Source organism: Brachyistius frenatus, unplaced genomic scaffold (assembly GCF_029030835.1).
Source record: "Brachyistius frenatus isolate BFR_SWC_R1_liver_20210118 unplaced genomic scaffold, ASM2903083v1 Contig_84, whole genome shotgun sequence".
NCBI lineage: Eukaryota > Metazoa > Chordata > Actinopteri > Embiotocidae > Brachyistius > Brachyistius frenatus.
In genome coordinates, this window is record NW_027210683.1 from 15,001 (window position 1) to 39,533 (window position 24,533).

The 24,533-nt window shown below is 50.4% G+C and overlaps 4 protein-coding genes across 6 annotated transcripts in view; 2 read left to right on the forward strand and 2 right to left on the reverse strand.

Annotated features, from left to right (window-relative positions):
• Positions 1–1,374, reverse strand: part of bacc1 (BPTF associated chromatin complex component 1) — a 5,899-nt gene extending 4,525 nt beyond the window's left edge. Inside the window, exons 1-2 of the mRNA XM_069709612.1 lie at positions 1,003–1,374; positions 395–489 (exon numbers count right to left, since the gene is read on the reverse strand). Coding sequence (XP_069565713.1) covers positions 395–489; positions 1,003–1,023 — 116 coding nt within the window. The 5' untranslated portion in view covers positions 1,024–1,374. The remainder of the gene's footprint in view (positions 1–394; positions 490–1,002) is intronic.
• Positions 1,375–1,453: 79 nt separating this feature from the next.
• On the forward strand, positions 1,454–3,703 carry rnasekb (ribonuclease, RNase K b). Its single transcript, XM_069709681.1, has 3 exons — positions 1,454–1,621; positions 2,347–2,429; positions 3,230–3,703. The coding sequence occupies exons 1-3, from the start codon at positions 1,544–1,546 to the stop codon at positions 3,372–3,374; spliced, it is 306 nt and encodes a 101-aa protein (XP_069565782.1). The 5' UTR covers positions 1,454–1,543; the 3' UTR covers positions 3,375–3,703.
• A 2,125-nt stretch (positions 3,704–5,828) lies between these two features.
• Positions 5,829–8,541, forward strand: LOC138627409 (replication factor A 51 kDa subunit-like). The gene is made up of 7 exons (XM_069709705.1): positions 5,829–6,120; positions 6,187–6,270; positions 6,463–6,491; positions 7,095–7,115; positions 7,197–7,619; positions 7,792–8,022; positions 8,121–8,541. Exons 1-7 carry the CDS (start codon positions 5,829–5,831, stop codon positions 8,379–8,381), a joined length of 1,341 nt encoding a protein of 446 aa, XP_069565806.1. The 3' UTR covers positions 8,382–8,541.
• Positions 8,542–8,713: 172 nt separating this feature from the next.
• nup98 (nucleoporin 98 and 96 precursor) lies at positions 8,714–23,494 on the reverse strand. 3 transcript variants are annotated; one of them, XM_069709587.1, is made up of 35 exons: positions 23,334–23,494; positions 22,690–22,799; positions 22,450–22,545; positions 22,179–22,364; positions 21,895–22,034; positions 21,674–21,781; positions 21,417–21,597; positions 21,159–21,325; positions 20,719–20,856; positions 20,488–20,623; positions 20,251–20,343; positions 19,769–19,906; positions 19,546–19,679; positions 19,074–19,261; positions 18,871–18,987; positions 18,416–18,605; positions 18,236–18,335; positions 17,925–18,038; positions 17,583–17,721; positions 17,116–17,293; positions 16,735–16,896; positions 14,811–15,047; positions 14,543–14,675; positions 14,207–14,436; positions 13,947–14,125; positions 13,560–13,825; positions 13,205–13,480; positions 12,883–13,040; positions 12,618–12,758; positions 12,386–12,525; positions 11,929–12,150; positions 11,594–11,835; positions 10,704–10,858; positions 10,509–10,620; positions 8,714–9,990 (listed from the first exon to the last, which is right to left on the reverse strand). In XM_069709587.1, the coding sequence occupies exons 2-35, from the start codon at positions 22,766–22,768 to the stop codon at positions 9,812–9,814; spliced, it is 5,454 nt and encodes a 1,817-aa protein (XP_069565688.1). In that variant the 5' UTR covers positions 22,769–22,799; positions 23,334–23,494; the 3' UTR covers positions 8,714–9,811. The 3 variants fall into 3 exon arrangements, with proteins under 3 accessions (XP_069565688.1, XP_069565687.1, XP_069565689.1); XM_069709586.1 differs by having other exon boundaries at positions 19,769–19,909; XM_069709588.1 differs by lacking the exons at positions 8,714–9,990; positions 10,509–10,620; positions 10,704–10,858 and having other exon boundaries at positions 11,702–11,831; positions 19,769–19,909.
• Between the last annotated feature and the right edge of the window lie 1,039 nt (positions 23,495–24,533).

The window sequence follows — 24,533 nt, forward strand, 5'->3', positions numbered from 1 at the left end:
TGTGTGTGTGTGTGTGTGTGTGTGTGTGTGTGTGTGTGTGTGTGTGTGTGTGTGTGTGTGTGTGTGTGTGTGTGTGTGTGTGTGTGTGTGTGTGTGTGTGTGTGTGTGTGTGTGTGTGTGTGTGTGTGTGTGTGTGTGTGTGTGTGTGTGTGTGTGTGTGTGTGTGTGTGTGTGTGTGTGTGTGTGTGTGTGTGTGTGTGTGTGTGTGTGTGTGTGTGTGTGTGTGTGTGTGTGTGTGTGTGTGTGTGTGTGTGTGTGTGTGTGTGTGTGTGTGTGTGAGTGTGTGTGTGTGTGTGTGTGTGTGTGTGTGTGTGTGTGTGTGTGTGTGTGTGTGTGTGTGTGTGTGTGTGTGTGTGTGTGTGTGTGTGTGTGTGTGTGTGTGTGTGTGTCTCACCCTGCAGGACTAGAATCAGAAACTGGGTGCAGCTGCATCGTCAGTTCTCCCAGTTTGGTGAAAGCAGCTCCGGCTGCAGAGAAAATCTCTCCGACCTGCAGTGAAGAGGATCCAGAGGTCAGAGGTCAGAGGTCAAAGGTCGTTCACAGGCACTTCAGGATCCCGGTTCTGGTTCTGGACGTGAATGTGGACGCAGGTCCGTCTTCACTTGTCTCTGCTCCCACACCTGCATCACATGTCCCAGACACGAGGTAACTACCGTATCCATGACGACAACAGGGGTCCTCTGATGATGCAGGAAACACTTCCTGTTTGTAAATCCGGAGCAGTTTGGAGGAAAGTGACAGAAACCTTCAAACCAGATTCATCAGGAGATCAAAACAAACAGCAGCTCTTGGAAGAGAAGATCAATCTGTGTTTTAAAGATGAAATCCAAAACATAAAACAGTCAAATCTCCGTTTTTAAGCTTCTTGTATGAACTGACTGAACATCTTTGATCTGAACTTCTGGATGTTTGAGCTGCAAAAACCTTCAGAGAAGACTCGTGAGTCCGGTGTGCTCCGTGTTTTCTCTCGTGAGAGGCGACCGGACTCAGGTGAGCTCTTACCTTCGCAGAGGCTGACGTCATGTCGGTGACGCAATCCAAGTTTTTTGTCTTCGAACAACAAAAACGCGAAAACACGCAGCTAGCTGCTAGCTACAGTTAGCCTCCGTGACGTTAGCCAGCGCGCCGTCGTTAGCGGGCTTCCATGGAGAACACGGAGAACATGGAGAACATGGAGAACACGGAGAACACGGAGAACACGGAGAACACGGAGAACACGGAGAACATGGAGAACACGGAGAACACGGAGGATGAAACGCAGTAATTGAACGGGGAGTTTGTTGATCACGTGTTCAGGAGGAAACTACAAACAAAGGAAACGGTTCAACAGAATGTTGCGCTGCTTTGAAAGTGAAACGCCATTGGTCGGTGTCAGAGGAGGGGGCGGGGCGTGTAGCTGCGGACACGTGATTGGTCGCTGCGCCGCGGGGTTCCGGTACTTCCCGGATCTCACGGTGGATCAGCTGACGGCGCGTCGTTCGATGGAGGTTTTCTCCGATTAGAGAATCAGAAGTAGAAATCAGCTGATCGATCTCTGGACGACATGCCGTCGCTCCTGTTCTGCGGGCCGAAGATGGCCGCGTGCGGTATCGTGATCAGCATCTGGGGGGTCGTCATGTTGGTAAGGACCGGGGGGGACTAGTTCCTGGACGGGGGGCGATAACTGAGCTTATTGATCACAGAGACGTTCATGTTTACATTTTTAATCAACGTTTGTTATTTATTCATTTTACAGAAGCTCTGAATCTCTTTCATGTGATGAGAAACGAACTGTAACTCGTGTCTGAACACCAGTTCTTCTCCAGTAGATAGACGGAGCCCACGGAGGCCGGAAGAAACGCTCTGACGCCGCATCAATAATCAATACACGCCTGTTGTGATCGATAAACTCGGACCAGCGGTCTGTAATTAACGTCACGGAGGCTGGATTTGAACTTTAATGAGTGATTCCAGCTCTGAGCGTTAAACATCGTAACAGGACGTTCAGTTGTCAATCAGAGGAGTAAAACCGACTAATCTCCGGTACCTGCTGAAGTCCAGCAAGTTACCGATCAATTTATCGGGGTTATCGTTATCGTGTCAATCACGATCAGCTGATGACAGTTTGTTTTTGCCGTCATGTGATGTTTAAAAGCAGGAAGTCAGTTGTTCCTCTGAGTCACAGCGGCTCGTTCCTCTTTTATATGATTAATAATCACATTATTAATATGAACTACGCTGCAGATTAATAGATAATAAATGAGCAGGTGGTTTTTTTAAAGACTGAAGACTGCGTCCCGGCCGACTCGTCCTGCGGCCCTGCGGTGACCCCGAGCCTCATGTTGACCCACCCTGTTTGTGTTGCAGGCGATGCTGGGAATCTTCTTCAGCGCCAAGTCGGCGGTTCTGATCGAGGACATCCCGTTCACCGAGGAGGACATCCGCAGCGAGTCAGTCACAACACCACTTCCTTCTCATCCGAAACGTTTGACACAAAAATATTCAACAAAATCAAATTCAAGATCGAGACAGAATAAATAAAACTGAATTATTAGCGACTTTTTACGTTTTTCTTTAACAGGAAAAACTCTGAGACTAAAAAAGGTTTCCTGGTGAAGACGAGTAGAAAACATCTGTTTCCAGAATATCAGACGCTTTATTTCATATTTGTTAAAATAAGAACTGATCACCTCGTATTTATTTTAAATATAGTGACGGATTTGAGGATTTTATAGTTTCATATTTTGTTTTGTTGGAAATCATTAACGTAATTTCTGGTTGTTTTATATTTTTTGTTTGTGTCCCTGTGTTGGTCTCAGTCTTTTATTTTGAAAAGTTCCGAGGGGGAAGTTATAATATTTAATCGCGTATCGATGGAAGTGTTCTTCGGTTAGTCAGCAGATTATTTAATGAACCACGATTTCTTCTTGATTGATCACACCACTGGTTGCAGAGACTTCCTGTATCCCTTTCAAATTAAAGGCCCTGGTTTCACATTAAAAGCCCTCTGGTCCGGTACCGGGTTCGGACCTGGTCCAGTTGGACTCTGAGGTGTCAACAGGAAGTAGAAACCTGACGTGACGTCTTGAATTCCAAGTTCCAACTGTTTCTGTTCAAATGTTCTGAAACGATCCGTCGATTGTTCAAATGTTCAGATATTAATATTCGTTTGTGTGTTCGATGACTGACGGCTCAGATTTCCCATCAGCCCCGGCTCCAGTAACTCCTCCCCTTCTCTCCCGTCCCGCAGTAAGAACCCTCCCGACAACATCTACCGTCTCTACACGCAGGTCGGCATCAACTGCTTCATCGCCGCCGCCGTCTACGTGGCGGTCGGCGCCGTCTCGCTCTGCCAAGTGCGACTCAACAAGCGGCAGGAGTACATGGTGACATAGAGGCCGCGACCTCTGACCTCTGACCACCCGCCGCCCGTCTCCGCTCTGGGCGATCTGATTGGTTTAGATGAAGGAGTGGGCGGAGTCAGAGTCACCTGGGTTATTTATTTTGAATTAAAAGCTGTTTGTTGTTGTTGTTGTTGTTGTTGTGTGAAACGTGACATCATTCCTCCGACCAGACGTTGAACCACTTTGACTTCAGATTTATTTCATTCTTTAAATGAAAACAAACGTTGTGAACTTCCTGCTGATTTCTGATCAGATCTAAATGTTGTTGAGACGTTCTGGACGATCCGCTGCAATAAAGTGTGTGTGTGTAAAAACATGAAGATTATCGTCCTCCGTTATTAACATTAGTCTTTATTTACATAAATAAAACCAGCAAAATAAGATGCAGTTGTGAAATATAAGAATCACCGGCTGAATATTACAAGATCAGAAGTCTGATGAAACTTTCTGGTTTTTAATGAACAGATGATTTCCGGTTTTGTGACGTCAGTTCTTCATTAAAACTCTTTATAAACAAAAAATAAACATTTTGCTTTTTTCAGCAAATTTTGGGTGAAATTCTGAACTGATGGTGATTTTTGTTTTTATGTATATTAAGAAGAAAATAACAGTCGTATGATTTAATGTGATATCAAACACCTCCCATGTGGGCGAGAACAAATGGATCAAACCATTATTCGGGGTGGTGGGGGGGACTCAGACACGACGTTATCTACGTGGTGACGGAGAGTTTGTTGGATTGAAGACTGAAAACATCGTCCGAGTTTTCTTTTCCGTCGAGAGGAAAGTGAAACGAGATCAAAGCTCCGAGCAGCGACTGAAAACAGGAGCCGACGAGTGATCAAACTTTACAACTTCCTCCCTGGAGGAAGTTCATGTTGGGCTCCAACAACACGAAGAGCTATCATAAAGAATACATCTGTCAAAGAAGGACACGAATGTGGAAATGTGAAGAGGAAACAATGAATGAATAAATGTAAAGAAATAAAGTTTAAAAGAAGATTGTTTTTGCTTCTACTGGAAGGGCGATTTGACTTTGGCGGGCTTTTATTGACTTCCGGCTTCTAAGCTAAAACAGGTTGGTCTTTGTAGAGCTCCCTGGCAGCCAATCAGTGCAAAGCCCGCCCCTTTCCAGTTGATTGACAGCTCATCCCCTCAAATAATAGCAAAAGCAATTCTCTTTTAAACTTTGTTATTCTTCTTTATGTTTCCAATTTTTTTTATTCATTTTTATATGAATGGAAGTGAGACGGGGTGGAGGGGGTGAGACAGTGGAGGGGGTGAGACGGGGCGGAGGGGGGTGAGACAGTGGAGGGGGTGAGACGCGGTGGAGGGGTTGAGACGGGGCAGAGGGGGTGAGATGGCGTGGAGGGGGTGAGAGTGTGGAGGGGGTGAGACAGTGGAGGGGGTGAGACGCAGTGGAGGGGGTGAGACAGTGGAGGGGGTGAGACAGGGTGAGAGGGGGAGGAGATGAGGGGTGGAGGGGTGAGACGGTGGAGGGGGTGGGATGGGGTGGAGGGGGTGAGACGGGGTGGAGGGGGTGAGACGCGGTGGAGGGGTGAGACAGGGTGGAGAGGGTGAGACAGGGTGGAGGGGGTGAGACGGTGGAGGGGGTGAGACGGGGTGGAGGGGGTGAGACAGTGGAGGGGGTGAGAGTGTAGAGGGGGTGAGACAGTGGAGGGGGTGAGAGTGTGAAGGGGGTGAGACAGTGGAGGGGGTGAGACGGTGGAGGGGGTGAGACGGAGTGGAGAGGGTGAGACAGGGTGGAGAGGGTGAGATGGTGGAGGGGGTGGGACGGGGTGGAGGGGGTGAGACGGGGTGGAGAGGGTGAGATGGTGGAGGGGGTGGGACGGGGTGAGGGGGTGGGACGGGGTGGAGGGGGTGAGACAGTGTGGAGAGGGTGAGATGGTGGAGGGGGTGAGACAGTGGAGGGGGTGGGACGGGGTGGAGGGGGTGAGACGCGGTGGAGGGGGTGAGACAGGGTGGAGAGGGTGAGACAGGGTGGAGGGGGTGAGACGGTGGAGGGGGTGAGACGGGGTGGAGGGGGTGAGACGGAGTGGAGAGGGTGAGACAGGGTGGAGGGGGTGAGATGGGGTGGAGGGGGTGAGACGGTGGAGGGGGTGAGACGGGGTGGAGGGGGTGAGACAGTGTGGAGAGGGTGAGATGGTGGAGGGGGTGGGACGGGGTGAGGGGGTGTGAGACGGGGTGGAGGGGGTGAGACGGTGGTGGGGGTGAGACAGTGTGGAGAGGGTGAGACGGTGGAGGGGGTGAGACGGGGTGAGGGGGTGGGACGGGGTTAGAGGGGGTGGGACGGGGTGGAGGGGGTGAGACAGTGTGGAGAGGGTGAGATGGTGGAGGGGGTGAGACAGTGGAGGGGGTGGGACGGGGTTGAGGGGGTGAGACGCGGTGGAGGGGGTGAGACAATGTCTTCCTGTGTTATCAGACATGTTGGAGGAGGTTTCGGAGGTGCAGTGGAAGGAGGCGCTGACCTCCATCTTGGAGGATCTGACCAAAGAGGAGTACCAGAAGATGTTGTTCCTCCTCGACAAAATACCAAACAGTGAGAAGAACTCCAAGTTCAGAGTTCAGATGGTTCAGAAGATCCTGCAGCATTTTGGATTATTTAATTCCATCACTGAGATGAACAACATCGTGGAGAAGATCCCGAGGAACGATGAGGAAGTCCAGAAACTTCTGCGACCTTTCGTGGACAAACTGAAGGTCAAAGAGAAAAAAGGTGAGTTCATGTTGTTTATGAGTCAGATGGAAGTGAGACGTGTGTTTTATAAAAAGTGTTTTTCAGGGTTGAAGAGGAACATTGAGAGCGATTCAGTGTTTTCAGAGGAGGAGGAAGAGGAGGAGGAGGAAGAGGAGGAGGTCAAAGCCGGTGAGATCACAGAAGATGGAAAGTTTCACTACGTCGCAAAATACTGCTTTAAAAAACAAAGAAGACATCTTTAATAATGTAGTCACATTTAAATATTTCAATAAAACTAATAAGAATCAAACGACTGATTTATGGAATAAAATCTACCGAAGCACAAAAAGTAGAAACTCATGTCTGTTTCTTCTTTTCAAGATGAACCGAAGACGAAGAATCCGAACGAGGTAACTTCTTCATTAATAATAAATACGACACATCACACGTCTTCGATGGCAGCATCGTTTTCATTTGTGCTGTCAATCAAACACATGGAGCTGAAGGAGGACCAACAACCTTCATCAGGAAGACTTCAGTTATTGATCAGCGTTTGATTGACGTGACCGCTGGTACATCAACACTAGTGACGTCACCATGGAAACCCAAAACTGGAGCAGAGAAACAGCAGATTTTGGGGTCAAATTTTGGAGGGAAAAACCTTCAACACACCGGCGAACAGCCGAGTGTTCCTGAGCCCATGCGATGATTTCCACCACAGAATCAGGGCTGTTTTTAAAGCAGCGCTCCGAGAAACATCAGATTTTGTTGTCAAACTGTAAACGGTCAACAGAAACCCTTGACAGGTTCAGAAAGTCTCCGGTGCGTCAGGTCAGGAGTCACTAGCTGGGTTTTCTTTGACGTCGGCCGGGTCTGAATTCGTCCTCACGGAGGTTGTTGGTCCTCCGTGCTGCGTTCAGGAACCCTCTGTAGGTTTTTATCCAGGTTACAGGAAGATGTTTAAACATGTAAAATTAGCTAACGTGTAACAATGTGTTTTGTTTTTTTTCCAGGAGAGAAAGATTCCATCATGTGTGAGTGGATTTCTTTTATTGTTCACGTTTGACTTCATACCGATTTGTTTTGACGTTTGTTTGTGTATTTTTTGTTTTCAGAGAAAAACCATTGCTGATTTACTGATCAGTGGTGAAACCGACCAAAAAATCATACAAGGAAGAGTCGTGCAGAAATCTGGTCTGCGTACTTACATGAACAAAAACAAGAAGAAAAAGGTTTTCTTCAACCTGGGAGTCGCTGACGAGACGGGCAGCGTGAAAGTGATGGTTTACGGACGAGAACGCTTCAAAGAGTTCGTCGAGGGAACCTGCTTCAACTTCAGGAGCGTCACCGTGGAGAAGAAGGTCATGAAAGTCTTCCAATCCAGCAAAATATCAAAGGCGGGCCAGTTCGAGATCCCCGAGAACCTGAAGCTGGAAGCTCGCATGATCATTTATTTTCAGAGTCCCGTTGTCTCCGTCGCCAGGGCGACCGCATCCGAGGAGGGAACCACCGTGAGTGTTGAAGGAACCGTGACGGAGGTGAGTTACATCTGGTTGATAACTAATGTAAGTTTAGCAGCGGCCTCGTCTGCCGTCAATCTGCTTCTCAAAGAGCACGAGACGTCTGCGTTCACCTTCAGGAACGAATCAGATCTCCGAGTCGGGCCGACGATGTTTTTGGATCATTGATTTATTCTGCTGGTTTTTTCAGATCGGTTCCATCGAGAAGGTGAAACTGAAGAAGAAACGGAGGAAGACGGACAAACGAGAGCTGGAACTTCGAGACGACTCCGGTTCCATCAGGATCGTGTTTTGGGGCGAAGACGTCGAGCAGCTCGGAGGAGCGTCGGTCGGGGACTCGGTCCACGTGATCAACGTCAGGACCAACTGCTACTTCGACACCGTGTCGCTGAACTCCACCGACTACACCCGAGTGGTCAAGGTCGGTGTTCTACATGTTGTCATGACGATAAAGTCGGTTTGAAACCTGCTTGTTTTTTACCCACGGGTTGAAATCTCACTGATCTCGTTTCTGTGCAGAATCGAAGCGCTGAAGTCCAGAACGTCACGCTGGAGATCTTCGGGATCGTGAGAGTCGGAGCGACCCAGACGGAGCTGGAAGCTCAGGTGGGCGACGACGTGAAGACGTTCGTCGTGGCGACGTCACTTCTGGCCAAAGCCTTCGGAGTCGGACCGAAGGACGATCTGGAGGAGAGGCTGCTGGAGAAGATACCGCTCTCTGCAGAAGCAGTCATCAAGGGAGACAAGATCCAAAAGATAGCAGCCAAAAAAGAAATGTAAATATCTAGAAACATCCAGACATCTGTCCGATTTCATCCTCTGCATCTTTACTAAAACTCTAAATATATCCATAGATTTCCACTTATCCTATAGCATCCTATATTAACCCTGTTGATAAATGAAAATATGAAACATGTCAAATTCAATGTAAGAATTTAATCAAATGAAGGTTTTTTTTGTTTGACTGCGAAGTTCTCTGATTAAAAGATCCATTTATGGAACATTATATTTAGTGAATGTTGGATGTATTCTTTCCATCGGCCAGCAGGCGGCGCCACAACAGGTTTTTAAAGACGGTGAGATCCAAACAACAAAGAAAACAAAACAAACTGTTTATTTCTACTCGACTTTATTAAAAAATATCATCAACAAAATCATCAACACACACACACACACACACACACACACACACACACACACCATGTTGATGTTTGTGGACAAATTGAAGTTACTTTATTAGAAAAGAAAACACATCGTTGTCACGCCGACAAACTGGTCGTTTGTTTGTCAACGTTCCAAAAATAAACATGTATTTCCTGACATGCAGCGAAATCTCAAAAAAACGCATCAATTAAACGGGAATATAAACAATAATAAACGGAATAATAAACAAAATACACAGAAATTAAGGAAATAAACTTGTTTGTTTGTTTATTTGTTTACGTGTAAACACACTCTGATTTACATTCAGCCCCAAACGGAAAAACAGAAAACCTACAAAAATAGACCTCGGGGCTGTTTGACCTCTGACCTTTCAGTGTCTTTATAAACATACCGACAGCTGATCAGCTGATAAAAACAAAGTAGAAAGTCGTTGCCCATAGGTGACTCCGTCAGGGGTCAAAGGTCAACAGGGGAGTTTTTAGCTTCTTCACTACAGAAACCTGTTTCCACAGGAGTCTCCTGAAATGCATGCTGGGTAATTTCCACTGGTTTCCATCAATGTCTGCAGAGTCTCAACATGGCCGACTGTGTTCGTAAACAGAATAAAAGGTGGACTCTGTAGAACTCAGTAGAACCAGTGGAACCAGTGGAACCCGGTGGAACCAGTAGAACCCAGGAGAAACCAGTGGAACCAGTAGAACCCAGTGGAACCAGTAGAACCCAGTGGAACTGCAGCTCCATTATTGTTATTTTAATTATTATTTTCAGTCAAATTAATTCATAATCAGCTCAGAATAAAATAATCTTCAGTCGGAGTCAAACTGAATCCTGTGGTCGGGAACCACTGATCTGTGCAGTGAAGAAGCTGAAACCTCAAAGGTCAGAGTTCAATGAAGAGCCACTTCCTGTCTGTAATGGAATCTCTTCCTGTCACGCCCCTGACCCCGCCCCTTGCTCCTCAGCTGCAGACTCTTTGACCGTTTTCTTCTTTCTTGATGAATTTTCAGAGTTTCATGATGTCCAATCAGCTGGTGGGCTCTGCGCTCTCATTGGCTGACGACCAGCTGCCTCAGGTATGACTGCGTGAGGCCCCTCAGCTCCTCCAGCGTGTAATCCTCCGGCATCGGCAGGCGGCTGATGTGCGGCGCCAGCTGAGCGAGCGGGACGTCGCCCTGCTGCAGACTCAGCACCGCCCGCAGGATGTTCGCCACGCGCTTCGCCATCTCTGCAGGGAGGGAGGGAGGAGGGGCGGGGCGGGGGCGGGGCTTGGTTAGGTCAGAGGAACTTCCTGGTTGATAAAGTATTGATCAGCTGCTTCCTGTTGGACTGAACTCTGAATCCTGCTGATGTCACTAAGCTCCACCCAGTCAGCAGCGTCATCATGAACCCTCCTCATCCTCATGTGGAGCTTCATCCTCGTCTTCCAACATATTTCATTTATTCTATTTATTTATTGCCACTGAGGAACGTTTATTTATTGATTGATTATATGTCCTGCAGGGTCTTGATGACCCAGGTGTAGTCCAGGTAAACCCGCCCGCCGTGTCCCATTGTATTCATTCATTTACTATATTTATTGATTTATTGATTTATTGATTGTTACCTCTCACTGAGGGACATCTTCACTCAGAGGAAGAGGAGCGATCGGCCAACTGATGAAGCTGCTCTGAACTTTGAACCTGATTGGTCTCTGCTGCTCAGCCAATCAGAGCTCAGATGTGACGCCCGCCGTGGTGCTCTTACCTGATTGGGCGAGGCGGTCCCTGGCGGTGCTGCAGGGCAGCAGCTCGATGCGGCTGCAGAGAGACGTGACGTCGGTGTAGAGACGCTCCAGCTCGTAGCCGGCAGTCTCCATCTGAGAGGTCAAAGGTCAAAGGTTTGAGTTATGACGATTATTAAGATATTTCACAAGGAAGTGAAGGATTCCCTCGCCGGTACCTGCTGGATGTCCTGCAGGGTCTTGATGACCCGGATGTAGTCCAGGTAAACCCGCCCTGCCGTGTCCCAGTCCTGGATGGTGGCGCTGTGTTCAGGGACCTCCAGGCCCTCCAGGAACTCCAGCAGGTAGTCGTGGTTGTCGTTGATAATGCACTCTTCAGGAGGAACAAAACAAACAACAGAAGTTTATCGACTTTTTTTAAATTACTGACACGCACATATTCACTATTTTTTTAACGTTTGTCATCGGTTTTCCTTCCAGTCTTTTATAACTCTTTAATAGATGTTTGTTCTCGTGTAATAACTTCATATTAATTCACAGACATTTGATTTTCTCTCTCCAAAGAACCAAAATAAACATTAAAAAAAATATAATAATCTAAAAAGAGAAGAATCAGATTAAAGTGTTCCTCTTCACTTTGTTTTTCATGACTGGACTTCACATGTTTACTGATGAATTATTAAAAGTTTTCCATCAAATGTCACGTCTCCATGAGTTTATTGAACTAGTGTAAAAAGTATGGAAGACCGTTGGTTCCTGAACTTTCCCTTGATTCACAAAAAAACATGTCAGCCTGATGAGGCGTTTAAGTGCCTCATTACAGCGTCAGACAAAGTGACGCTTTTGGTTTTGACGTCTTTTTAAAAGGGTAAAAACAGTTTAATGTAAATCTTGTGAAAATCTTGTTAAATTGTGGCACTAACGGTCCATATGAGATTGGACTGACCCCGGCTGATCACCTGTGATTGGTTGCTACATTGTGGGAGGGTTCAAGTGACTGACAGCGACCCGACCAATCAGAGTAGAGTGTGTGACAATCCAGATTTTAAAATGACAAACAAAAAGAAACTTTTCTGTTGATGTTACTCCAGGTGGACCTGAGCGGTACCTGAGGCCAGGTGCTGGATCAGCAGCCGGTGGCACCGGTTCCAGTACCCGGCCCGGTACAGATGCAGGGCCTGCTGGTGCCGGTCGGCGTCGCGGCGGGCCCGGGTGGCCTTGGCCTCGTGGATCCATCGCTCTGGGACCAGCAGACGCCCGGTCAGGAAGCGCTCCCTCTGCGCTGACTCATCAGTCTCCAGCAGGGGGCAGTGGAGGGTCAGCAGCTCCCTGACAGCACGCTCACGCTGCCTGAGGACACACGTTGGAGGGGACATGTTGTTTCTGACTCTTGGTTGAGGGAGGACAGAGGGCGGGTTGAAGGAGAACAGAGGGAGGACGTACGTGTGGTCGGGGATGTGCAGCAGGATGAAGACGGCCATGTGCCAGAGGCCAGCGCTCTCCAGCTGGGCGGCGTAGCTGGCGTGGAGGAGTCCCTGGTGGGAGGAGCTCAGGTGAGTGTAGTGCAGCGCCTGCAGGACGCCCCACAGGTGCCAGCTGAGGCGGAAGTCCAGCCGCTGCCAGGTGACGGTCAGCGGCTCCAGCAGCTGCTGCAGGCTGTAGTGTCTGTGGAGACAGTTGATGTCTCCGTGATGTCATTGAGGAGACTACCACCTTATAACAACCCTGAAATATCTCTGTTTACCCAGCTGACACAGAGCAGGAGAGTTGAATTATGGGAAAGGTAAAACGCAGCCACTTCCTGTATCCGTTTCAAATTAAAAGCTCTCATTTCAAACTAAAAGCTCTCCAGTCGGTTTGATCAGGTTTAAAAGGTGTGAAAGCGCCCCGTCTGGTTCACCTGTCACTGTAGAGCTTCAGCAGGTGGAAACACAGGTCGTACAGCGGCCGTTTAGACTCCTCCTCCTCCTCCTCCTCCGGCTCCTCCTCCAGGTAGGGAGGCAGCGGGGCGCATGCGTACTTCCCGCCCTCACAGGAGCCCTGCAGGAACAACCAGCATCAGACGCATGAGGAGAAACATGAACACCAGGAAGTCCGCGACACCTGCCGGCCGGCGAGAGGCGTCGGCTCACCTGGAAGGCGGCTTCGTATTTGGCGAGGGCGTCGGCCACGGAGGCGGTGGGAGGCAGCATGAACCACAGGTGGACGGCCACGCAGCGCTTCCAGTCCAGCTCGGAGCACACGTTCACCACGGAGTCGGGCGACTGCCACACCTGCAGGTCGGAGACAGAACGGTCAGCGTCCACGGCAACGGGGACATAAAACGTCTCCGACACGTATCATTTTTGGAAACATTCATCAACGCGTCATGACAGACGGACAGTGAAGGCGTCGTACCGGTTTGCCTGCGAGCAGCGTGAAGATGCGCAGCCGCTCCTCGGACAGGTAGCAGTCGGTCTGCATGCGGTTCCAGTCGGCGAGCTGCAGCGCCAGCAGGTCCCGGCAGTACTGAGAGCCGGTGGACTGAGACAGCAGCAGGGACAGACGGTGGTCTCCTGGGGACACACAGCTGTGTTACATTTACAACAGACGTCCGCTCTGAAGTCTGGAGACGAAGCTCAATGTGAAACATGAAACCAGCTGAAGACGTTTTACTGGACGAGGACAGGAGGGGGCGGGGCTAAGCAAAGATTCACTGGTGAAACAGACTCCTTCTCACCTTCCTTCTGAGCGACCCGACAGGCCTCGCTGATGCGGTTTCCGGTCAGATAGCTGAAGATGGCGTCGGTGTGGCGTCCCTTCCCGGCCGTCGCCACCTCCTCCTCCACCCTGCAGGTGGCACCGCAGGACAGCCAGGCAGAGAAGGTGCGCCTCCTCTCCAGCTGCTGCTCGTACTCGCTGGGCGTCTCCTCGTCGGACTCGTGGTCCGAAGGTCCCAACCGGCCCCAGAGGGCCTCGCACAGAGTCCAGACTTCGGCCCAGTGACCCAGGAGAGCTGGAGGGGGAGAGGAGGGGTGGGGGGGTGAGGCGGTGCTGAGTCGGACTGAAACGTCACCTCTGACCGGATCACTTACGCTCGGCGCCGCTCTGCCTCTCGTTCAGCTCGGTGATCCACTCGGCGTACTCGTGCAGCGCCGCCACGCCGGACTGCGGTCGGACCAGCGGGCAGTCGGAGCCGTCGGGGGTGCAGACGGTGCTGTGCTTCAGGCAGATCTCCAGGGGGCGCTGCAGCACCGACAGGCTCTCTTCGTCATCCTCCTCCTCCTCCATGCTCTTCCCTTGTGGAGGCTCGAGCCCGACCAGCTGCTCCAGAACCACCTTGTAGGGGCTCTCGGTGAGTCTGTGGGAGGAAGACCGACGGTTCTGATCCACAACATTCAAACAACTTTATGATTAACTTCCTCTCTTCGTCTACATTTAAGAACTCTTATTGTGAAAGGTTTCCTCTTCCTGTGTCTTACGGTCTGCTGCGGGCCGGTTTGGGCAGGAAGCTGAAGTCGGTCTTCGGTTCGTGTCGTTCCAGATGTTCGGACGTCGGCGAGCTCAGCCGGCTGCCGCAGTGGGCCAGCATCCAGCCGGGCCCCCAGCCGACCCGGAAGGACCGGACCGCGAACAGCCCGGTGTCCATCAGCAGGCCTCCCTGTGGAGCGACAGCAGGCGTTACCACGGAGACAGCAGCTGTCCGTCACATCGGAATAAACGACGGCAGTAGACCACCCACCTTCCCCCGAGTCACCGACTCTTTGAGGGGGACCGGACCGCCCAGCCGGCGGACGCCCACCGTCCTCACCGAGGGCTCCGGGGTCCGGGCGGGCAGCAGGAAGGAGGAGGGGCTAGGCCCCGCCCACTGCGACAGGCGGGACGGTTCGACCGTCCTGGACGGAGGACAGGAGGACTCGGCGAGCTGAGAGAGGACGCAGGAGGTGAACCGGGCTTGAAGGAGACCTCCGACTGCAGGACAGACAACAAAGGGACATGTCAATCAGTCAGGAGACAAACAGGAAGTACAGCATTAGGACCGCCCCCTGGGGGGCGGGGCACGGTTTGGGTTTGGTACCAGAGGGTCGGCCCGGAGCTCCCGGCAGGACGAGGCGAGGAGACGAGACGTCAGTGGACATCTTCATGGTACCCTGGTCCTGGAACATGTCGCTGTCGTCCTCGTCCTCAGCGAACAGAGACGCCTTCATAATCTACGGGACAAACAGGACTTTTATTAACCGGCTCCGACCCGTTCTGGTTCTGAAACCTTCTAGAGGTTCCAGTCCTGAAGGGTTCTGTCCCGTTTTATTGTGGCGGGGGGTGGATGATGCACTTCCTGTCTGTACCTGGAGCGTGTGCGGGTTGATCCCCAGCGAGGACGCGATGTGTCCCGACCCGGAGACGCCGTCCGGCTCCACGCATATCGGACCGCCGAACTTCCCGTCCAGCGAGTCCAACTCAGCTGCCGGCAGCTCGCCGTCCTCCTCTCCTCCCAGCATGCTCTCTGTCGGGAAGCTCTGGGTGATGTCGGCCATGTCGCTGTCCAGCTCGGCCACGCCGCCCGGCAGATCCACGACCGCCGACTGGAGGAACACAGAATGGATCGGTCGGGAGACATGAACACACTCGGACCCGGTGTCGCTCCGCGGCCCGTCGGACAGCTGCTTTCACTTCAACTCAGTATTCTCTGATCTCATCCTAAATGTTTTAATCTACATGAAAACATTCAGCAGGAATCAGACTCATGTCGGAAAATAAAACGTCATTAAACGTCTTGTTCTGTCCAGGAATTAAACTTCAGTCATTTAAGACCAAAAAAAACTAAATAAATTAACATTTTGTCACGTTTTTGAGCATCGAATCAGAAAAGTTTTAGATTTTCATCTCAAACTTTCATTCAGTTCTGCTCAATAAGCAGATTAATTCTTTCTGGATCACCGCAGCTTTAAATCTTAACACAAACATTTCAGAACCAAAAACTTTTCATCTTCAGGAACTTTATTGGATTTTATTTGAGAACATTTGAAGTCACAGCTTGAACACAACAGAAACTTTGAGTCCAGTTCATGTTCAACCAAACAAACAGCTGATTATGATGTAAACACGCATTGCTGAAACAGAACCGGCCCTCGGATCGGAGCATCATGTTTTCTATTCAAACTGAAGCCGAGGACGGCGAGACATTCAGTGACTGCCGGTACCGACCCGGGGGAAGTTCTGGTTTCTATTTTCAGTATCTCTTCCTTTGAGGTTCGGAGCGAGCCGATACTAAAAGGTGACGTAAAGACACTGCAGAACTGTGATTGGTCAGAGAGTTGTCACATGACGTCGTGATGTTTACGAGCTACAATATTTTCTTTATTCACCGTCAGTTTGTGTTCGTTATGAAACCTCCAGTTTGGATTTTGGTCGTCGTCATCTTTCTAGTGTTTTCTGCATTAAAGATGAGGTACGTTTCACGCAGCGTCACTATGGTAACCACACCACATCGAGGGTGGGACTATCTGCAGTGGGACATGAAGTCCAGGAAGTAGCCGGTACCGGCCGAGGAGGAGGAGGATCTTCTAAACTGTTCGTTCAACGACAAAACAAAACGGTCAGAAAAAGTCTGTCAGGGAGATAAAAATCAGTTTTCTGATATTTAACGTTCAATTTGGAGTCATAAAATAATATTTATCAGCTGAAACACAAGATTGAACTCAACTAAAGAACATGTCTTTTTCTTTATTCTCAGCTGACTCATTGATTAGTTTATCAATAAAAATGTAATCTGTGACTATTTAAACGGTGAAATAATCCGTAATGTCTGAAGTGAAGCAGCAGCACGTTTAAAACCGCCGTCTACATTCATCTCCTCCTGCAGGAAGTTCGTTATTATGGACTTTATTTTGGCGGGGAGTGTTTCCTGTCTGTTCTGGACCAGTGTTTCTTCATAAACACTCTTTTCTTGTATTTAAGGGGGCGGGGCCACGAGCTGCTGCTGCCCTCTGGTGGTGACCTGGCGTCACCAGTCTGACACTTTGAGTCTCAATACAAACCTGATCAGTGTTGGAGGTGCTGATCAGAAACTGCAGCTGTATAAACACTTTTAGACTTTAACATTGTGAATAAAAGAAAATAAAACATTCCTTAAAAATACTAAGTATTTTCTTTAAATCAGCAAAAAAGTGTGAAAAATCAAAAGAAAAACATGGTACAAATGGAACATCTACAGGTGTGTCAGTGAGGAGGATGATGATGGTGAGTGTGGATGGGCGCAGGCTGCTCTACCTGAGCCTGTGGCGCCACCTGCTGCTGAGAGGGAGGAAGTTGCTGCTGCAGCCTGGACGGAGGAAGTGACATCATCGTCTTCAGCTTCTTTGGGTCGGCTTTAGGCGGGAGGTCCTCGTCCTCGTCGGAGTCCTGGAGGCCGTACTTGGAGAAATGGGTAACCTGAGAGACAGAGGGCGGAGTCAATAACACCTGAGAAAAAGGGAGGAGTCAGATACACCTGAGAGAAAGTGGGAGGAGTCCGTTTCACACTGTTTTCGTGTTGTCACCTTTATCGGCTGTCAGTTAAAGTAAAAACAGAACTTCAAGTGACCCGAGAAGAAAGTATGAATTATGATGCGACGTAGATGAGCTGAGGTCGACTAACGAACACTAACTGACCTCGAACACCCAGGACCCGGTCTCCGGCCGGTACTCCAGGAAACGGGCTCCCTGTTTGCGGGAAGCTTTCTCCAGCCGAGCCTCGTAGTTCATGTCGGTCAGACGTTCGGGGCTCCTGATCTGAGCGCAGGTCGTCTTGTCGTTGGGCCAAACGCCGTCCAGAGTCACCTCGGCCCGCCTTCGAACACACGGAGACACAGCTTGAAAAAGATATTCACTCGGGTATATTTACATCTGCCTAATGGTCGAGGATTCAGGACTACGAGAGGTTTTTAGCATTTTTAAATAGTTTTTTTTAATCTGATGTCTTCGGTTTCGTCCATAAATCCTTGTTGAAGGAACTGTTGACCGTTTGTGGTTTCTATTTTTTATCTGGGTGAATTAATGGGACAGCTGGTTGTGTGTCGAACCAATAATTTTTTTTTTTTTTTTTTTTTTTAAATGATACAAATCATGTTTGCACTCACCTGTTAAGCCCCTCCCCCTCTGGCGGCTTGTTTTTGTCATCCGGGTACACGATGACCTCTTTGCGTCTGAAGTGGACGATCTCGTCGAGGTTCAGTCCCGTCAGGTTCACCTCGCCGGGGAAGAAGACGGAGCCGTAACCTGTGAGGGCCAATCAGAGCAGAGCAGTGAGACAGCGGTCCAATCGGAGCAGAGCAGTGAGACAGCGGTCCAATCGGAGCAGAGCAGTGAGACAGCGGTCCAATCGGAGCAGACAGTGAGACAGCGGTCCAATCAGAGCCAATTCAGCTCCCCGGCGTGTTCGGCCTGAACTTCCTCTCAGCTCAACCTCAGGTGTTCGTTACCTTTCCTGCCGACGGTGAAGTTCTCCACGACACACTCTCCGTTTTCGTCCACCATATCGGCGAGGTCGTCCATGGAGGGGATGGTGTAGTAACCCACACGGTTCAGAACGATGCCTGGAACACACAAAGGAAGACTTTTATTCTCTATCGATGGAAATCATTCACGTTCCCTCGATTATTAACTGGACTCAGATCTTCGACGTTGAATCTGATTTATCAGGTTGATAAGAAAATAAAACGTTATCCTGTCCACATGAACATCAGCCTCGTGGTTTGACGTAACGGAGGTCAAAGGTGAAAACGTCTCTGACCTGCAGGGTGAGGAGACTGCTGGGACTCCAGCTGCTCGTCCTCATTCTCCTCCTGCAGAGACTCCTCCCCCAAAGACGCCGACACGTCGTCGCTGCTCAGCTGAGGACAGAAAGACAAACGTTACACACTGGACGCTAACGAGGACGCGTCCTCATCAGCGTCCGAGGACGTCTGCTCACCTCCAGCCCGTTCCTGGACCCTTTGTGCATGTTGAGGTCACTGATGGTGTCCTGCAGGCTGGTGTGGGCGCGGCCGTGCGGGATCGGCTTAGCGATGGGGTTGACGTAGAACTGGGTGACCTCGGGGTCGTCGTCCGGCCGACCGCTCGAGGGCGGGGCCTCCCTGGGCTCCTCCTCGTCCTCCATGTGCCTGCAGACAGCAGAGCAGGACGACATCACCGTTATCTGCAGTGGACAACTCGGTAACAAGAAACTGAAGATCTGTTAGTGTCTCCACGTCTGTCTGTCTGTCCAGACAACTGAAGCGGTGCATGGGAGGAGCTGCAGCTCGCCAACTGTGACTCCACCCACCTGCCAATCAAAGCAGCCCCGCACTTAATTCTGTTCATTTCTGTTGTTAATATTATATTATAGATATTCTTGAGTTGTGAAATGCCGAGTCGTGCGTCCCCCACCTGTGTCCGTTCTGCGGGTACTCCGGCGGCGAGGCCAGGTCGTCCGTCTCTTTGCTGACGGGGCTGCTGTACTGACTGCTGTTCAGGTTCTTCAGCATCAGTTTCTTGATGCTCTTCCTGTTCGAAGGACACACGGTTACATCTGATCGAACGCTGTATTTAAAGCTTCTCAGACTCTGTTGCCACGGTGATGAGGCGGGTACCTGGGGACGAAGGCTCCGTTGGTGAGCGAGGGCTCGTCGTCGTCCAGGCCGTCGAACAGCTGCGACTTGGAGCCGCCCGAGGACGTCAGCGCTTTGGGCCGGACCCGGGTCGCAGGTCGAGGGGTCAGCTTGTAGTGGGTGGGCGTGGTCAGAGCCTTCTGGGCCGTCGGATTGGTCGGTTTCAGACGCTGTCAGAACAAAGGGGATGTTGTTATTGGACACTCAAAGAGCTTTTTACTGGTAAATCATCAAACTAATAAATATTAAAAAATTGGAGTTTCTAAAGCTTCACAGATTTCTGTGTTTAAATAAAATAATTTGCCGATAAAGATGACAGATCACCACTTCAGACCTTTTTATATGTTTCATGTAATCGTTCAGCCTAATTAGAGATTTCACAACATCTTCATAAAAATAAATCTGATGTGACTAAACTTCAATAAGTAAATGAAATGAAGCGCGTTCCGCTCACCTCCTCTTTCTTCTTGGGGTCCGACAGCGGGTTCCTGAACAGCGGCGAGTCTCCGTAGGGCGAGTAGGCCAAGACGCTGAGTTGCTGGTTGAGCATGGCCTGCTGGGCGACGGCGGCGTTCGGATCCGTGAGCGCTGCGAGGACAAGAAACACAAATGTGAGCGAACCATGTCGCTCTGACATCGTCTGAGATACTGGATGTCGTTCCTGGACTCGAACTCACCGACGGGCTGCTGCGGCGCTCCGAAGCCCAGCGTGCCGGCGCCGCTGCTGAACCCGGCGGCTCCGAACGTTCCCATCGTTCCCAGCGTGGTGCCCAGTTTGTTCTGGTTGTTGCCGAACAGCGTCTGTCCAGGACCCACTGCTGGACACACACACACACACACACACATGCACACGGGTGAGGACCTCCTCAGGTGAGAACATGGAGGAACCTCGTGATGTCACTGACTGAAGTTGCAATCAGTGTTTGATGGTTCTTGATAAACGGTTCTTGTTGTGATTTTTATGGTTCCAGCTCCTGAAATGTTTCATGTTTCTAACAACTGTTGGATGAAGAAACTTTTTTCTGCGTCTTCACAGCAGGATTTAGTTCGTACATCAGAACACGAGGAATCTTTAGTGACATCGAAGTTCGTTGATTGGTCGAACACACGAGCCAACGCCATTTTAACAACCCGCCCGGTGTCCCGGTTCTCTTGGTACCTGTTCCGAAGCTGGTTCCCAGTCCGGTCCCCAGTCCTCCGGTGGTCGACTTGTTCCCGAACAGACTCCCTGCACCAGGATTGGCACCAAAACCTACCGCGTCAAACACAAGGTGAAAAGTCTGGAGTATGAAACCGACGCGGTTCCTTCTGGACCTCTGTGGTCCGGGTTCTGGATATCTGAACCGTCACAGTCCATCTGAAGTCACGTAGACCTGCTCAGACTCGGTCCGCTTACCAAAGGTGGAGGTGCTGGTGCCGGTTCCCAGCGTGAGGGCGGGTTTGTTCCCGAAGAGCCCGGTGCCGGTGCCGAAGGACGGTGCGCTGGTGGTGGTGGTTCCGAACCCGGCCGTCTTATTGCCAAATAAACTGGGCTGCAGAAGGCAACACGCACACGTTAAAAGGTCAGAGGTCACCAAAGGTCCATTTAAGATGCTCAGTGAGGTTATTCGGACTGCGTGTTCTGTACCTGTGTGCCGACGTTTCCGAACCCAGTGTTGGGCTGGCCGAACAGCCCGGTGGCGGTGCCGAACCCGGTGGCCGCGCTGGTCTGAGCGGCACCGAACAACCCGGCGGGCTGAGCCGGAGCCGTGTTCCCGAACAGACCCTGAAAGACACGCGAGGACTCGGGTCACCGGGGAGAGACACTCCTGCTGTGGGACAGATGTTGACCTATAACATCTGCCTCTGATTCAGTTCTGGACGTGTGCGGGTCAGAACCGGCCCTGATGTTTAAACACTTTGATGTTAACCGATTTCCTGAAATACAAACTGAAGCTCTTCCTGCTTCTTTATGAATTAGTGAAAATACATTTAAAGATCCTGCAGATTAACAAAGCCGTGAAGAAGCCCGGTCCGTTGGTTCCACAGAGAGCAGAACCGGGACGGAGGCTCCGGTCCGATGCTCACCATGGTGCTGGTGTTGGCCTGGCCCATGGTGTTGGTGTTTCCGAAGGAGAAGCCGGTGGCCGGGGCGGTGGTGGTCTGACCGAATGGCTTGAAGAGGCTGCTGGCTGCTGGCTGGTTGGGCTGACCGAACAGCCCGCCGGTGGCGGTACCGAACCCGCCGGCCGGTGCTGGAGGAAGGACGTGGACACACAATGATGCTTCACTGCCTCCGTAAAATGATTAAAGATTTAAATCCGGAGGTGAATAAACGGATCTTACCGGCTCCGAAGGTGCTCTTGTTCTGGCCGAAGGAGAAACTCGGGTTGGGGGCCGCGGATCCGAACAGGCCCGTGGTGGTGCTGGACGGCGCCGCGGCCGGGCCGAACAGGCCGCCGGTCCCGGCAGCCATCGGGTTGGTCGGGCCCTTCCTGCCTGCCTGGTAGTCCTCCAGCCTTAACTCCTGCAGAGAGACGAGCATCGGATCAGAACCGGCGGCGGCTCGTCCGTCGGTGTGGGAGCGGAACCAGCCGACTCACCTCCAGCGACTTGTTCTCATACTCCTTCATGGCCGTGATGCACTGGTGCTTCGTGTTGATGCTCGTGGTCACGCCGGCTTTCACCATCGTGTCGGTTCCTGTCGGAGCCTGAAGGAGAGAGAACAGGAAGTCAGTCGGTGGGCGGAGCTTGAAGGAGAGAGAACAGGAAGTCAGTCGGTGGGCGGAGCTTGAAGGGAGCGCCGGCGTCCGGACAGACTCACGTTGAACTTGACGGTGGTTCCCGGCTGCTGAGCGGCGGAGAAGCCCGCGCCGCCGAACAGAGAGTTGGTCCCTCCGAACGGGTTGGCGGCGGTGTTGGCGGCGCCGAACAGCCCGCCGCTGCTGGTGCTCGTCCCGAAGTCTGGAGGACACAATGGAGCTCATAAACGTCTGGCGGTTAGAGATCAACACGACGTTTCTAACAAACTGAGCTCAGAGCCGAAGTTAAACTCAAACAGGGCGAATAAAGCCGAGACGCCGTGTTTTAACACTGGAAGGTTCTCACTCCCGAACGAGGTGGGTTTGGTGGCACCGAAGGCATTGTTGGGCTGGGAGAAGAGCCCGCCGGTGGTGCCGGTCCCGGTGCTGCCGAACAGGCTGGTGGTGGTGCCGCTGGCCGCACCGAAGCCGAAGCCGGTGCTGGTGGAGGAGGTCGCCGGCTGGCTGAACGTACTGGACCCGAACAGGCCGCCTGCACACAGAACCGGGTTTAAATGGAGGCAAATGCCGTTCGGTCAGACGGGAAGCTGAACGACGATCTGGACCGGCCGACCCACCTGGTTTATTCTGCGTGGTGCTGAACAGTCCTCCGGTGTTGGTGGTCGCCCCGAACGCAGACGTCCCGAAGCCGCCGGTGGTCCCGAACGCGGTGTCTGAAAAACACAGCTCACATGAGGACCGATGTGCTCAGTCACCGGCTGCAGCTCCGGCATGTTTACACCTGCTGTTGGTTTAAACAGAACAACAAACAACAAAGAAGTAAGTAAACAAACAAACAAACAGACAGACAGACTTACTCTGCTGACCGAAGGTGGACGCGGTGCCGAAGCCCCCCGTCCCTCCACCGAAGGGCGTCCCGAATGACTTGTTGAACATGTTGTCCTGCTAGCAGGACCGCATAGGTCTTCTGTAACGACAAGAACAAGTTCAAACGAAGCGACACCAGAACCGAACAGAACCAACGACTTGAAACCAGATGATGAACCAGGAGACACGATCAGGAAGTTCCCCTTTAATGACGGGCTTCATAAGTTCATCAGGGGGCCGCAGCCCGGACCTCCGGACCCCCGAACCTCCGAACCCCCGGAGGTTGTCGGTTCGGAACCCGCTGACTTCAGGAACCAGGAACACGCTGACCGAAATGGGCTATTAGTTAGCACCAGTAACCCAAAACAAGGCCTCTAACATGACGTCATGACGAGTTTAAACCGGTCACCGGGTGAGTCCGACCGGACCGGACCGGACCGGACCGGAGCCGCCCGCCCTCCCTGACGGACTCCTCCGGCCCGCAGGAAGTGTCCCTGCTGCGGATGTTCTCCGAGCGACGCTCCGCTGCTACATGCGTCAAGCTAATTAGCGAGCTAGCCTCCAGCTAACTGTTCGTTAGCAAAACAAAAGCAGGACGGAAATAGAATAGGCGCTACTTTAACGACCGGTTTACCGTGAACGACGTTACTCTGCGTGTCGGTCTCCGTGTCCGTCTTCCTCGTCACCGGTGAAGCGACGGAGTCCCAAAGATTTCTGCTTCGACAGCGTCTTTAGCTCCACATCGGCGCGGGCCGGCTAGCTTCGTCAACGAGGAGGGAAAACTGCCTGACCGCAGCCGTCACGACGCACTTTCATACGTCACACGTCATGCGTCATACGTCACACGTCATGCGTCATACGTCACACGTCATGACGAGGCACGTCGGAAACACCGCACTGACAAATTAATACATCAAATTAATAAAACAGCAATTCATTTTTTTATTGATACGGATTTATTAAAACATTCAACATATTTAAATATATAAAAAAGGAGTATTTTATATAATTTATTATATAACATGTGTTTCTATAATCGTTTGTTTGCACTACTTTTTTTTCTCATTACAGATACTTATATTCATAACATATGCATATTAAATGATATGTTCATAATTAAAAGCACGTTTTACTACTTATACAGATATGTGTTTATACAAAATATGTAACTTATACATTTAATCTCACGTATTTTAAAACTTTCTGTTTAAGATGTCATGATGTATTTTAAATGTAAAGACTCTCTTCAGGACATTTTGTGTCGTAATATACAATATTTGTATATTTAGACTTTACGAATTTTCTAACCCTATGTTCTGAAATGTCTCTTTGATGAAAGTGCTCATGTCACCTGTATTCTGTAAGACCGTAAATTTATAAATCACAAGAATTTAATGTTTATGGCAAAATGAACACTTTTTACTGTTTGATATTTTTTCAAGCAATTATTCAAATGAGAAATGAGACAGAAAGAAACCGAAGTGGTGCAGCGTCTGAAAGTTGGCTGTGTACACATTTCTAGATTTCTGAATGACTGTGACCTAAAATTCAATTCAGTTTAATTCAATTTTATTTACATAGCGCCAAATCACAACACAGGTTATTTCATGGCACTTAACACATTAAAGTCTTTACAGTTGAACTTTACAACATTATACAGAGAAACCAACAATTCAACAATTCCCACAAAAAAAAACAACCTCAGAAGAGTCCTAAAAGTAGAAAAAGAGAATCCGAACTATTTAATGTAGAAACATAGAAAAACTCTGAGGAGTTCAGGATCTCTGTTTAAAGTTTAAAGGCACGTCTTCATGTGGTGACACAGAATCATTTC

What these genes read in the sequence shown, in the direction of transcription:
- nup98 (XM_069709586.1), bottom strand. Translation starts at nt 22,768, where the DNA reads ATGTTCAACAAGTCATTCGGGACGCCCTTCGGTGGAGGGACGGGGGGC. An exon ending in ATGAGAACAAGTCGCTGGAG is followed by an intron (nt 21,598 to 21,673) that starts GTGAGTCGGCTG and finishes GTCTCTCTGCAG; the next exon opens with GAGTTAAGGCTGGAGGACTA. An exon ending in TCGGAAACGTCGGCACACAG is followed by an intron (nt 20,624 to 20,718) that starts GTACAGAACACG and finishes TGCCTTCTGCAG; the next exon opens with CCCAGTTTATTTGGCAATAA.
- LOC138627409 (XM_069709705.1), top strand. Translation starts at nt 5,829, where the DNA reads ATGTTGGAGGAGGTTTCGGAGGTGCAGTGGAAGGAGGCGCTGACCTCC. An exon ending in GAAGGTCAAAGAGAAAAAAG is followed by an intron (nt 6,121 to 6,186) that starts GTGAGTTCATGT and finishes AGTGTTTTTCAG; the next exon opens with GGTTGAAGAGGAACATTGAG. An exon ending in AGACGAAGAATCCGAACGAG is followed by an intron (nt 6,492 to 7,094) that starts GTAACTTCTTCA and finishes TTTTTTTTCCAG; the next exon opens with GAGAGAAAGATTCCATCATG.
- rnasekb (XM_069709681.1), top strand. Translation starts at nt 1,544, where the DNA reads ATGCCGTCGCTCCTGTTCTGCGGGCCGAAGATGGCCGCGTGCGGTATC. An exon ending in TCTGGGGGGTCGTCATGTTG is followed by an intron (nt 1,622 to 2,346) that starts GTAAGGACCGGG and finishes TTTGTGTTGCAG; the next exon opens with GCGATGCTGGGAATCTTCTT. An exon ending in GAGGAGGACATCCGCAGCGA is followed by an intron (nt 2,430 to 3,229) that starts GTCAGTCACAAC and finishes CCCGTCCCGCAG; the next exon opens with TAAGAACCCTCCCGACAACA.